Here is a 15,254-nt window from a genome sequence, read left to right on the forward strand (position 1 = left end):
ATGGTGGAAACGCGGAGAACAATGGGCTGAAGGAACCTTTTAGTTCCTTGAAAAGTAGTTTCTGGGACTAAAAGTTTGTGAAAGTACTGGAAAGAAAATAACCACGGGAGGATAACAAGGACATTTTTTCCTACATAACTAGGTACAGGTTGTTACCGATATTTCGCCTATTTCATATATAGACCCTTTCATCGGACGCACGCGCGATGCCAAGGTTATGCGCTTGGCCCTAAATTAACTTCCGGTCTGTGTTTGTTTATTATTGGGTTTGTGTTTACTGGCTAATATGGCACCGATTACAAACGGAGTGAAAGTTAAACTGATGAGCAGACTGACGTTGGGCTCAGGTTGTTGTGCTGTGGGGTGCAACTTGGAACAAATGCCATTTCGAAAATTTGTAAAAATACATTATTTCACTTTGTAACCCTACTAGGGAATTGTGAAATGAATTGCTTGAATCCCTGCGATTATTATAGCTGGTGCTTGCCCATTGTTACTTCGTATTTTTGAGAAATAACTGCACATCGTTACCTATTAAAATGTAAGTCCTGTAAAAATACACATAATAAACTGTATAAATAAATAAACCAACATCATACATACACATTTAGTAATACTAATACAGGCTTATTTACTATATCAACTTTAAGACTAGCAACAGGCTCGTAATTATCTCATAGTGACCCATTAAAGCCAATGGCGCAGACGTTGCTTCATACTTTCAAACTGCTTTCCGAACGGCTATTTTGCGTCCTGCGACTTGAGTTACAACAGTGAATATGTACGGATTCCTAGACGTGCTGATAGGGTATACAGTATGCTAGCAAATTTATGTTAAGTTCTATTCATTTAGGGTTGTGGATACACGTCCCCTTAGCAACCAAAAGCTAGCGCTGGACCACCTCTGACTTATTTGCCAGCACAGAAAAAAAATCGTGAAAAAATAACCACGGGAGGATAACAAGGACATGTTTTCCTACTTAACTAGGAACAGGTTGTTACCGATATTTCACCTATTTCATATATAGTTGCGAATCAGTTTACGTTTTCCTGTTTGTCGAACGAAGGTGGTCAAATAGGTGCTCTCACTGCAGCACTGACTTTGTTTCAGGTAACAAACTCATGATAAGCAATAGCTAATAGCTAGCTAACCAGTAACAATCCTTCAATAGTTATGAACAATTAACTAACTAAATTGATTGTTGCTAGCTAGCTAAACGTAGCTAACATTGTATAAATTATACACAGAAACGTTAGATCAATGCTAGTAGTTGATACGCTATAGCTACGTTTTGAATGAACGTTATGATACCTGTTTCCAGTGACTTGACAGTGTTACATTGCCTGATCATTTTTTGTTGTGGTAACCTAGCAAGATGACCCAAACTATTAGAGCCACAATGTTTTTCCATCAATGCATGCTATACAAATAAATACCTATAGTAATTGCATTGGCTACACATGCTGCCCAGCACTAGCCCCATTTTATGTCTCATGTAATCATCGTTTTTGAGCAATGTAATAGAAAGAGTGCACTTTTTACACAAGAATGTGCATGTAACCAGAATAGTTATGGATTATGCAAGGAATGTATGATGCTCCGCAAGGTGCAATACTGTCAACAGTTATCTGTTTCTGTCGCTTGTTTTTTTGGTAGTGTAACGTTATCGCATTTGAGTTTGGCCAAGTAACGGTTCTTTTCTTCGACTGGTAACCCCAAATAATACTGGCTTGCCATAGTTTTAACTAGCTAGTTAACATAATTTACTTGTTATTTATTTTGCTTGTTATCAGAAATAGTCTAAAGGGACTCTGTTGTTATTGATTGTTTGCGGAAGTCTGCCGGAAGTTAAGTTAGGACCAGAACAACGCACATGCGCAGTAACGTTTGTTTATGTTGTTACCGTTGAAAGTGTCTTTAGTTGCAAATCAGTTTACGTTTCCCTGTCTGTCGAACAAAGGTGGTCGAATAGGTGCTCTCACTCTAGCTCTATACAAACAAAACGAAACACATGAGCCGGACGGTGAAGCCACACTATACGCGGCCCCGCCTCCATTCATTTTGAATGAGAGGTGGCGGCCAGACCCCGCAAGGCATTTTGGGATTGCCGGCGGCGCGGCGGGAAGCGGCGAGGCCGCAGTGGAGATGGCAAAAAAAAACCCTCGCCGCGTCACGGTAACCAATCTGATTTGATCTAATGATCCGTCAAGTAAATTGTCCCTGTTATTTTATTAAGTTGGGAAACCCAATACGGAAATTATGAGTTAGGTCCTCCATTGTGGAATGATAGAATGTGGAACTAAAATTAGAAAAACTCCTACAGAGACATTGATTAGAGGAACGCAGCATGGAGAAAAGTCTCTGAAATTGTTGGTGGCTCTGCAACATAGTTATCGCCGTTAGCTACTATCACTGTCCAGTCTGAATAAAAAATATTTGCAGTAACCTAGCGCTGAAAAATGTTAATAAGTTGCCTAGCTAGGCTAACTAATGTGTAGCTATAGTGAGTAACAACAAACAATAACAAACAAAAAATCTTCCTAATGTATTAGTTGCTAGTTGTTCGTTTCTGCCAGCCACCTAGCTAGCTAATCAGATACAACTTTGAAGGAATTATCTGGCTAATTAGTCAGACAATGTTTTTGTTGTTGGTTGTTACTCACTAGCTAGACATTAAACAGCCTAATGTGAGATTAAACCCGGTCAACATTTAACGAACACAACTGTCTGTCAGAAATAGGTGACACGCCCACAAACAGCCGATTGTGGGGACGCCGCGCGGCGACAGGCGGCCGTCGCCGCATATAGTGTGGCTTCACCAGGACACCCACCGCACGCGTAGCAGCCGCGAGCGCACGACGCGCGTACTACGTGCATAAGTGAAGCGTAGTTGAAGTACTGTTATTACAACGGTAGCGGGCGACGTCCTAGGAATATAGAGCTTTAAGCAAGCCTTTGCATGACACAAGTGGAACCAGTGTAGACACACTACGCGCCGCGCCGTGCTGCTTACGCCGGGCACCCACCGCACGCGTCGCGTAAGCAGCACGGCGCGGCGCGTAGCGTGTCTCCACTGGTTCCGTTTGTGTCGCGCAAAGGCTTGCTTAAAGCTCTATATTCCTAGTAGCTCTCGCAGTCTGCAGTGGGATTACATCGTGTATTTCACGTTTGTTCACGACTGTTGATTATGGGTTAAGTGAATACTTTAGTGAGAGACCTATTTCAGTTTGTTAATTTGGTAATATTTCGTTAACTTGTAAATACGTGAGAAAGTAAACGTTTTCAAGAATTACCATAAATTTAAATCGCAACGTAGCCTGCATAACAATCAATCTCAAACTGTATGAATTTATTTGCTTGGTTAACAAACGTGCCAATTTCATGAAGAATATGTAATGATCATAATAATAATAAATAATCCGTAATCAACCATTGGGAATTCCCGTGTTGTCTTGTCATTCACGTCAAAACATTTATAGGATCAGATTTAGTATTACATTACATTACAGGCATTTAGCAGACGCTCTTATCCAGAGCGACTTACACAACTTTTGTACATAGCACTTTACATTGTATCCATTTATACAATGTAATCATGAAAAAGACAGTAACAGTTTAATCTTGAAGGGATATGAACACCACAACGCCATGAACACCGGAAGCTTTGAAGTACACGTGCAATAAAGGCTTGCTTACAACTTCATTTATAAAATAGGTGCATTTTCATCGGCAAGACCACTAAATAATCTGATTTTTTTAAAGCTCTGTGGATTATCTGATTTTTATTAACAAGCCCTTTTTGAAAGCACGGCGAACGAAGACATCGAAGAAGTCAAATAGGCTGAGCAATGGTTGGTTAAAAACTACCTTCCAACACTCGAGCTAACAAACCGCTGCTCGGTGCATTCACTTCTACGTCATTCAATAGGCTACGTCTTTCTGTGGTGTATTTTCAAATTTACCCCACCCCCTCCGCAAAATAAGACAGCGAAACTAAGTTTGCCTTTTCCCCAGGTTCCAGTTATTTATTTATTTATTTATTTTTACAAAACGAAAAGGCTTGTATTTTTTTAGCTGCTTATAAAATATCTGGGAGGTAACTAGGGACACACCCCCAGTAATATAAGGATGAAATATAAATCAGAGCATGTATACCTAGCATTTTAGAGCATATTTCTGTGTGTAAACAGACCATAGTGACGCGCGACAAGCCGAAAAAATAGAACAGAAGCGAAAAACTACGCTTCAGTTCGCTTGTGTCGCGCGAGCTTCGCAGCCGGTACGCGACACGTTCGCATCTGGTGGAGACGACGTCGCCCGCTGCCGTTGTAATAACAGTACTTCAACTACGCTTCAGTTACGCGCGTAGTGCGCTCGCGGTCGATACGCGTGCGGTGGGTGCCCGGCTTTACGCGCCCGCTTACGCTCCGCGTGCGGTGGGTGCCCGGCATAAACAGGTCATCATGACACGCGTGTATACCTAATGGTAGGTATACATGCTCTGATTTATATTTCATCCTTATATTAGGCTGTTGGGGTTGTGTCCATAGTTCCCTACCATATATTTTATAACCAGCTAAAAAATACAAGCCTTTTCGTTTTTGTATTGTCCTTGCAGGGGGGGAAAAAAACTGGAATCTAGGAAAAATGCAAACTTAGTTTCGCTATCTTATTTTGCGGAGGGGGTGGGGTAAATTTGAAAATACACCACAGAAAGACGTAGCCTATTGAATGATGTAGAATTGAATGCACCGAGCATCGGTTTGTTAGCTTGAGTGTTGGAAGGTAGTTTTTAACCAACCATTGCTCAGCCTATTTGACTTCTCCGATGTCTTCGTTCGCTGTGCTTTTAAAAAGGGCTTGTTAATAAAAATCAGATAATCCACAGAGCTTTAAAAAAAATCAGATTTAGTGGTCTTGCCAATGAAAATGCACCTATTTTATAAATGAAGTTGTAAGCAAGCCTTTATTGCACTTGTACTTCAACGCTTCCGGTGTTCATGGCATTGTGGTGTTCATAACCCTTCAAGTTTAAACTGTTACGCTATCTTTTTGACAATTAACTGATTTTACTAAATCTGATCATATAAATGTTTTGACGTGAATAACAAGACGACACGGGAATTCCCAAAGGTTGATTATGGATTATTTATTATTATTATGATCATTACATATTCTTCAAGTTGGCACACTTGTTAACCAAGCAAATAAATTAATACAGTTTGAGATTGATTATTATGTAGGCTACGCTGCGATTTAAGCTTATGGTAATTCTTTAAAGCGTTTACTTTCTCACGTATTTACATGAGTTAACAAAATATTACCAAATTAACAAACTGAAAAGGGTCTCTCACCAAGTATTCACTTAACCCATAATCAACAGTCGTGAACAAACGTGAAATACACGATGTAATCCCACTGCAAACTGCGAGAGCTACCAGGAATATAGAGGGTTAAAGCAGCCTTTGCGCGACACAGACGGAACCCGTGTAGACACACGACGCGCCGCGCCGTGCTGCTTCGCTGTGTTGCTTACGCGCCGTTTACGCTATGCGTGCGGTGGGTGACCGGCGTAAGTCTATGATCGGAAGGTCGAAACGTCACGGCTTAACAAGCGGATAGACCTTAGTTAGACCGGTTTTCTTTGCGCAGTGTATGGTTACTATGGTGACAACAGTTTGGTTGCCCCTTTTCCACTAACGATACGTATCTACCGAGCTTAGGTATTTTACTATTATTAAGTGTTGCTGACACGACAGCACTCCAAACTAAAATAAGCTTGTAAGTGAACCACCTAGCTATTTTTCGTGGTTTAGCTCTTGGTTTCGTTGTTTTACTACTCGAAGTAAGCTGTTAACGCATACATGGACATGGCCGTTTCACGCATGCTTACTGGTAGTAGCCGTTTAGAACATTTTGTTTACTAGACTAACGTTTGTAATCAACTGTTCTCTAAAATTCGCTTCATAGCCATCGGATATTGTCGTCACCGTCTGGATATGAACAGGTTGGTTTATTTCTGATTATCAGATAATTAAAAGCTATATCGATAAACGTGACGTAAAATAAAATAAGCCACAAATGAAAATGTTCAGTGGCTAGCAATTGACTATCACTAACACGTGCAAATTTCTGCTCAGATTAGAATGTGTCGTGGAGTCCCCAAAAAATCTGTCCAACAAGGTACGTACTCAACCTCTTGTCCTGTCATGTTTATACCCGCTTGCTTTTTTGTCAAAACCTGAGGCATATAGTTGATAAAATATCGATAGTTAAATTTCTCGTTAACATGTGCAAACTACATTTCAAAAGATCACTAGTCATAGGTCAAGCTAATAGCTTGACTAGCTTTAGACAATAAATCTAATTTACGTTTCCGTTGGTCAGATATCTCTAGTTAACTTTGGTTAAATTGGAAAATCGAGAGTATGCCAGTCTTATGTGGCAGCCTATTTAATATTTTAACATACAACCTTTATACACTTAGCTAAACAAACGTGTTCTCAGAAAGGAATTTTTTTTTTCTCTGTGCCTGCGTGTATTAAAATAAATTTAAGTAAATTATCTAGCTAAGTCCTTTCTTAGGAATGTCTGAGAGGCAGGGTTAGGTTATAGTTACAGTAACATAATTCACTAGATTTCAGACAGTATAACGTTAACCCAGACCGATGATGACGTGTATTTAATGGTATGACTATGAACGAATGATTTTTGTGTCTCAGTTAGTATTTTAAATCCTAAAATGTATCTTCTTTGATAGGCCATTGGTCATCAAGCAGTTCGACGCCCAGGTGAGTGACAGAGCTCGCTAGTTGTACATAACTTGCTTGCATTCCCCCCTTTCTTTCGAGTTTGGATGGAATACTTGCAACGACGCCGAAGCTGGCTCCCGATTCGAAAATGCTGGTCCACCTTAAATCGGTTGCGTTATATGATTGGATGGTTTGGCGGTCTTCCTTACGTGTTTGCAAAGGCAATAATTAGGGGTCCAAGCAGCGAAGCTGGTGGAACCCTACTGTATCTGTTAGGATTATTGTTATTTATTATTATTATTATTATTATTATTATTAATAATATTTTTTTTTTTCTCCGCTAAAAGTGTCTGAGACTCAGCAACCATAAGTCCTAGACCAACCAAATTTGGCAGGTGGGTTCCTATGGCCCCCCACTACTCAGGCACTACAAATGACCTGTGTCGGCCTTATGGTGGCGCTCTAACAAAGGGTCATACTGAAAAGGCCATAACTCCCACACTATAAGTCAGATCAACACAAAACTTCATTAACCTATGCATTTGAATGTGTTCTACAACTTTGCTATTGCGACCACCTGTGTCCACCATATTGTTTGCCCGCCATTTTGACTTTTTAGTTGCAGCGTGGAAGCTTTCTCCACTAAAAGTGTCTGAGGCTCAGCAACCATAAGTCCTAGAAGAACCAAATTTGGTAGGTGGGTTCCTATGGACCCCACTACTCAGGCACTACAAATCACCTATGTCGGCCATATGGTGGCGCTATAACAAAGGGTCATGCTGAAAAGGCCATAACCCCCACACTATAAGTCAGATCAACACAAAACTTCATTAACCTATGCATCTGAATGTGCTCTACAACTTTGCTATTGCGACCACCTATGTCTGCCATATTGTTTGCCCGCCATTTTGACTTTTTAGTTGCGGCGCGGAAGCTTTCTCTGCTAAAAGTGTCTGAGGCTCAGCAACCATAAGTCCTAGACGAACCAAATTTGGTAGGTGGGTTCCTATGGACCCCACTACTCTGGCACTACAAATCACCTATGTCGGCCATATGGTGGCGCTATAACAAAGGGTCATGCTGAAAAGGCCATAACCCCCACACTATAAGTCAGATCAACACAAAACTTCATTAACCTATGCATCTGAATGTGCTCTACAACTTTGCTATTGCGACCACCTATGTCCGCCATATTGTTTGCCCGCCATTTTGACTTTTTAGTTGCGGCGCGGAAGCTTTCTCTGCTAAAAGTGTCTGAGGCTCAGCAACCATAAGTCCTAGACGAACCAAATTTGGTCGGTGGGTTCTTATGGACCCCACTACTCTGGCACTACAAATCATGTTGGCCAGATGGTGGTGCTATAACAAAGGGTCATGCTTAAAAGGACATAACTCCCACACCATAAGTCAGATCAACACAAAACTTCATCGACCGATGCATCTGAAATAGGGGTGTGCAGAGACGTCATTATCTGTGTCTTTATCTGTATCTGTTCAACCAAGACAATTATCTGTATTCGGATGGAAGACAGGAAGTGGGCGTGGTTTATACCAGAAGTCATGTTAAATCAGGCAAATGTTGTGTTTTCTAACCTAATATTAATTGGCAGTGCAATTGTTGTGCCTTCAGAGCGTCAAATTGATTTAATATTGCCATATAATTCATTATGAAATATATTTCCACATCCTCATACTGTACTAAGTTTTATGAAGTGTCTGAACCCCACCACCACCCCCCCCCCTTTAATTGGGGTACACTGAACAATCAGAAACAGAAAAAAAAAGTTTTATAAATCGAAAGATTCTGTTTTGCATTGGAAATAGAAACTATTTACAGTAAAGATATATAGAAACATATATTTCGGTTGAAGGGAATAATCTTAAATTCCAATTAAAGCCGCAAGCGGCATTGGAGCGATTTTAAAATGGCTTTGTCCTCATGATCATATGCCTTCACCCAACATATCTACTGAATATCATGATGATCGTATAAAATATTGATGACTTATGGCCAATTTTGTGCTAAGAGACGCTGTCGGATGACTTAGTTACGTCGCCATGGATATGTCCTGGCAGCTTCCCGTAAAGGCCTTTACTATGTCGTAACACTTAGATGGTCCGGCGTGTATGCACAGCTGCAGTGTTTCTGCGCCGCAAGTAAAAAAGGCGTCACACTAGTGTTGTCACGATACCTTGATACTGATACCAGGTTTAGTATCACGATACTCAATACTGAAATGATACTTGAAACTTAAACCATGCTAATTCGATACTCGGTACCTAACGATACTGAAATTACCTTAATAGATCAGAATTGTAATGTCCACAAGGGTTGACCTCATTTTCGAATTCATGGTTTATTAACGACCTGGTTCATTAACAACCTTTAAGTTGAAGCCTCTTCAACATATTAATATGCATAGCCTTTAGTGTTACAACACTGAACAATAGAAAAATATGTTAAATATATTTCAAAAATTAAACCGTTATAAACTAAATAATCTTTAAAACAGGTATTTCACCTTTAAATAGATTTAAAAACAGCATATTTTAATAACAATACAGCATCTATCTATAATAAAATATTTCCAAATTGGAACACCTATTGCTACTGAAGTGAACTGAGTCAAAGCTTGCGCTGTATCAAGGAGCTGAGTGCACAAGCGCAAGTCACCTCACTTGGCAACCTTAGTTGCTACTGCCTTCTAGCGAAGATTCTGACAAATTACACTTTTCATCCTCTCAATCAGTAATGCGGGAGACAATTTTCCCTGGCTTTTACATTTGACTCAAAACTACCGAACGTCGGAATATTCTAATACCGAACCGTCTTTTTTTTTCTTCTTTTTTTTTTTAAGTACCGAGAAAGTGCTGAAGTTTTGGTATACCGTGCAACACTACGTCAGACACATATTCCAGTCCATTGCTCAGCTTAGCAGAGAATGCACATTTCAGAGTGCCACAGAGACAGATAGAATAATAACACATAAATACACATTTCAAATAATAAAAACGACATTGAGAAAAAACGAAAAAAAGGACGTAATATCAACTCCCGATCTGCGTGCTGCGCGCAAAGTAGCCTACCGTTTTATTTATTTAGACATTGGCAGATAAGAAAAATTTTGGTTACGCTGACCTATAAAACGCTATTCCAAAAGCAAAATCAGACATGTTATACATCGTTAGAAAGCTTATACTCTCACCTACTGAATAAATTAATTGTCAATCAAGCCAAATTGTACTAAAAAGGGCGACAACGCCGTAAGCAACAGGTGTGATATTACGCACAGCTATTATTGAAGATAGCCGACCCAGGCGTCACAGATGTGCGTAAACGGATTGTCCAAGACAATATATGACCACTCATTCGCAAAAGGGACATCTCTACGCGTAAAACCAATGGTAAGATTGTATATTTATTCAATGTTTAGTCCCAGATATTGACTGTAGAATGACATGGTATAATTTTTTAAAAAGTTACTCTCGCTTATTTCGTTATTCAATGAGCAGCGTTTTTACTGCTGTATTGGCATATTTTAGGGCTAATGTCGGGTTTATCTTGTTGCTACGGAATATTGCATTACATTACATTACAGGCATTTGGCAGACGCTCCTATCCAGAGCGACGTACAACAAAGTGTTTAACCATAACCAGGAACAAGTGTGTCGAAAACCCTAGAGGGCAGTAGCCTACCGTTCCGAGTGCAGGGAACAACCGCATAGTTCAACTTGTTAAACAGGTTAAACTGATTAACACTAACACAAACAAGAACAGCAACAACGCAGTCTATGAAAAAATACAAGCAATAGTTAAGACGAGTTAAGTCACCTACGAAACCACTACCTAGTTACAACCCTAAGCTTACAGTCAATTTAGAGATTAAATTGAGAATACGATTACTCTCAGCATAATGACGGATTCAAAGACGAAACAAACTCACCCGATATTGTCTTCAAATGGATCCATGCCAAAGAAAAGTAATTCTTCATCCTGCCAAAGCTTTTAGTAACAAACTTTTAATAGCAAAACATGAAAGACCAACTCGCCATCCATGCTTACTACGCGCAGAGTACCGTATTATTTATTCAGACATTGGCAGAGTACAGCATAAATTGCGTCTTTTGTTTATATTCAATATTAGTAATTGCAATGAGAAACTGCAGCTGTATATACAAGATAGTTTATATTATGGTAGCAACGGAACGAAGCGGACTACATATGTATGACTGTCAGTGTTTTATTATACCAGCGTGTTTTGGCGTGTTTACACAGAACTCAAATACTATCAATAAAATGGATTAGCTATTTCTAAGCAGAACGACAGATTCAAAGACTAAACGAACTCACCAGATATTGTCTTCAAAAGGACCCATGCCAAAGAAAAATAATTATTCATCCTGTCAAAGCTTTTACTAACAAACCTTTAATAGCAAAACATGAAAGACCAACTCGCCATCCATGCTACCTACGCGCAGAGTACCGTATTATTTATTCAGACATTGGCAGACTACAGCATAAATTGTGTCTTTTGTTTATGTTCAATATTAGTAATTGCAGCGAGAAACTGCAGCTGTAGGTCGTTATGGTAGCAACGGAACGAAGCGGACTATGTATGTATTAGGCTACCGTCATTGTTTCATTATATCAGCGTGTTTTCGCGCGTTTGCACAGAAACTCAGAACCTATCAATAAAATGGTTTAGCTATTTCTCAGCATAATGACAGATTCAAAGACTAAACGAACTCACCCGATACCGTCTTGAAATGGATGCAGGCTCAAGAAAAGTAATTATTCATCCTCTCAAAAAGCTTTTACTAACAAACTCTTGGTAGCCTAGCATGCACTCTGGCTGGCACTGTCTTCTATTGCTTCCCCGACGTTCAGACCCTCCCCTCGCTGATAAAAACTAGACCCTACGGTGTCGGATTACTTGCGTCGCCATGGATGTCGCTTGCCGTAAAGAAGTTTACTAGATGTCGTAACGCTTAGATTTGAAGCTCCAGCTCTTCCGCACCTAATGAAAAGGTCCAAATGGCGGACAAACCATATGGCGGACATAGGTGGTCCCAAAAGCAAAGTTGTAGAGCACTTTCAGATGCATCCTTCGGTGAAGTTTTGTGTTGATCTGACTTACGCTGTGGGAGTTATGACTTTTTAAACAGGACCCTTTTGTTATAGTGCCACCATCTGGCCGACATAGGTGATTTGTAGTGCCTGAGTAGTGGGGGGCCATAGGAACCCACCCACCAAATTTGGTTGGTGTACAACATATGGTTGCTGAGCCTCAGACATTTTAGTGGAGAAAGCTGCCACGCCCCAACGAAAATGTCAAAATGGCGGGCAAACAATATGGCGGACATAGGTGGGGCCAATGGCAAAGTTGTAGAGCACGTTCAGATGCATAGGTCGATGAAGTTTTGTGTTGATCTAACGTATGGTGTCGGAGTTATGGCCTTAAACGCATAACCCTTTGTTATAGCGCCACCGTCTGGCCGAAATAGGTGATTTGTAGTGCCTGAGTAGTGGGGGGCCTTAGAAACCCACCTGCCAAATTTGGTTGCTCTAGGACGTATGGTTGCTGAGCCTCAGACACTTTTAGCGGAGAAAAATAAGAATAATAATAATAATAATCTGAACAAAAACAATAGGGTTCCACCAGCTTCGCTGCTTGGACCCCTAATAATAATAATAATAATAATCCTAACAGATACAATAGGGTTCCACCAGCTTCTCTGCTTGGACCCCTAATGATAATGATCCTAACAAATACAATAGGGTTCCACCAGCTTTGCTGCTTGGACCCCTAATGATGCTGCGTTCGTGTTTCTTGATTTGTTAACGTTACTGCAGTTCGCTAGGGAAACATGAATGACTACTTTACAAGTAATTACATAACAGTAATAGCCTACATGAACTTTTTTGCCTGTTTTATTTTTCATTTTTTCTCCTACTGAACTAAGTTTGGATACACTGCAAACCATCAGATGTTCTCATATTTTCCATTGGTGGCAGATGTTACCATGAATGGATTTTGTGTTCATTATAGCCAAGACCTATGACTGATACATACAGATGTTACATCTTAAACTGATAAATATTGACTGAAATACAAGGTAAAATGTCGTTTTTTTCAATATTTTTTAATGGAGGAAATTAACACGTACAGCTAAAAAATACAGGTTCTAAGCTTCATTTTGTCGTATAGGTTGCGAGGGTTTGAAAGAAATCCAGCTGCCACACCAGGCTTGTGTCTTGCTAGCTCCCGCACCTCCTCCTCCTCGATGCGAGAGTTTCCCTGAATGATAGCCAGGAACGGTCAGCTCTTCAGCCCGCTGCCTGCTGTGCGCTGACTCGGTGGGGGTGACTACAGAATATAGCGATCACTTTTCAATAATGTGTAGTAAATGAAATGACTAGTTAGTGAAATCAAAGACCTATGTTGCAAACAGAATGGGCATTTTTATCTAGTGGCCGTCCACAATGATATGAATCGATTTGAAGAAACATAATGGCTGACATGCAGAACTTATTTATTAAACATTTTGCAGCCCAGTGGCTCAAAGTTTGTTCGTGTGCCGCTCATTTAAATACGGAGTAGGAATCGAGAACCGGTTCCAAGTTGTACTATTCATTGGAATCGTATGCCTCCGAGCTTATCAATTCCGCTTAATTCCGAAGCCGGCATGTTTTTACGACAGCTGCGCATTGCAAAACAATGACGTAACGCCTTGGGGGAGGCATGCACGCAGACAGCCAGGTGTTTGTTTTGGACGGCAGCTATCACAACAAATTTGATCCGGGCTGCCAGCCTTGATAAATTCTGTTGCGATACAGATTCTAAGACAACTCAGCAATTTCTCTGGATTAACGGGTTATTTTCTAGCCTGAAATGCGATCGCATTACTAAATGGCTACACGTCATATAACGTGCAAGTAGTTGGCTATCTCCCTGGATATGAAGTAAATGTTTTTACCAATAAATAATAATAATAAATGCGATTTCATCCATGGAAATAGCTATACAAAAAGGCAAAATAAATGTCGGGGTTGCGATTGCCGTCGTAGATGTCAGAAGGAAATGTCACTGACAAAAAAAACTGTTTGCTCTCTTTGCAGTGGTTTGGGCTGGAAACGAGCTGTAAGAGCAGGATATGCACAACACTGCCTACTGCTACTGAATATCACAACAATGTACAGCCTTAGAATGCTGGGCACATTTCAACAACAACAAAATATCTATGTATCTGTGTTACTGACTGTTTGGCTAGCTTATTTTGACGGCGATTAATAAGTCATGTAATGTTACAATGTATCGAACGTTACATTCCTGCTATTAGTTTAACGTTACCTACACACTGCTTAAGTTAATATAAAAAGAATGTACTTACCTATGTGAAGTGATAACGCAGTTTGTAGCAAGGTTAGTTAGCCTACTAAATAAGAAATGGTGGCTTGCTAGGTAATGTTAGCTTGTGATAGTTGGAAGTGGCAAGTGTTGAACATCACTCTACGCACAATGAGGGTAAAGAACACTGATCTCAGACCTGCTGTTTTCCTATAGTTCATTCACGTTTTAAACAACAGATGTCGCTGGGGAGCTTTCCCACACTGTAACTGTAGTTTAAAAAACATATTAAAAATACATTTTTTTAAAAATTCCCTGATGCTTAGGCCCGGCGGGGGGTCAACTTAGGCCTGGCGAGCCGTCGGGCTTGCAATACACCGGTGGAAACCGTGTCTAGTAAACTCCTTTATGGCAGGCGGCTAGGAGACATCCATGGCTACGCAACTAAGTAATCCAACACCATCGGGTTTAATTTTTATCAGTGAGGGGAGGGTCTGAACTTCATAATGGATAATATTACCTATCTGGGCATTCATAAAAATATTCTTTCACCACTCAAAAATCGTATTTCGTCATAGCAACAAGGTAAACCCGACAATAGCCCTAAAATATGCCAATACGGCAGTGAAAACGCTGCTCACTGAATAACGAAATAAACAAGACAAATTTTTTTTAAATGATACCATGTCATTCTACAGTCAATATCTCGGACTAAATATTGAATAAATATACAATCTTACCATTGGTTTTACGTGCAGAGATGTCCCTTTTGAGACTGAGTGGTCATATATTGTGTTGGACAATCCGTGAAATATACGCGCAATTGTGATGCCTGGGTACCGTCCAAAATAGCTGTGCGTAATACCACACCTGTTATTTACGGCGTTGTCGGCCTTTAGTACAGTCTGGCTTGATTGACAGTTCATTTTTTCAGTAGGTGAGAGTATAAGCTTTCTAACGATGTATAACATGTCTGATTTTGCTTTTGGAATAGCGTTTTATAGATCAGAGTAACCCAAAGTTTTCTCATCATCGCATTCACTTACGCATTCACTCTGTGGTAGCAGTAAAAGACGCTGCACCTAACGAAACGTTGTCAACAATTTTTCATAATTTATTATAATTTGTTATCGAGGACTTCTGGGCATAGCT

The 15,254-nt window shown here is 40.1% G+C and overlaps 1 protein-coding gene across 6 annotated transcripts in view; it reads left to right on the forward strand.

Annotated features, from left to right (window-relative positions):
• Nucleotides 1-5,536: 5,536 nt before the first annotated feature.
• erich2 (glutamate-rich 2) overlaps nt 5,537-15,254 on the forward strand; it is a 103,600-nt gene continuing 93,882 nt past the window's right edge. For 4 of the 6 annotated variants that reach the window (XM_035408900.1, XM_035408901.1, XM_035408905.1 and 1 more), the window contains exons 1-4: nt 5,537-5,573; nt 5,972-6,008; nt 6,142-6,184; nt 6,762-6,792. In XM_035408900.1, coding sequence (XP_035264791.1) covers nt 5,552-5,573; nt 5,972-6,008; nt 6,142-6,184; nt 6,762-6,792 — 133 coding nt within the window. In that variant the 5' untranslated portion in view covers nt 5,537-5,551. The other 2 variants (XM_035408902.1, XM_035408903.1) reach the window with 2 other exon arrangements.

This window comes from Anguilla anguilla, chromosome 3 (genome assembly GCF_013347855.1).
Source record: "Anguilla anguilla isolate fAngAng1 chromosome 3, fAngAng1.pri, whole genome shotgun sequence".
NCBI lineage: Eukaryota > Metazoa > Chordata > Actinopteri > Anguilliformes > Anguillidae > Anguilla > Anguilla anguilla.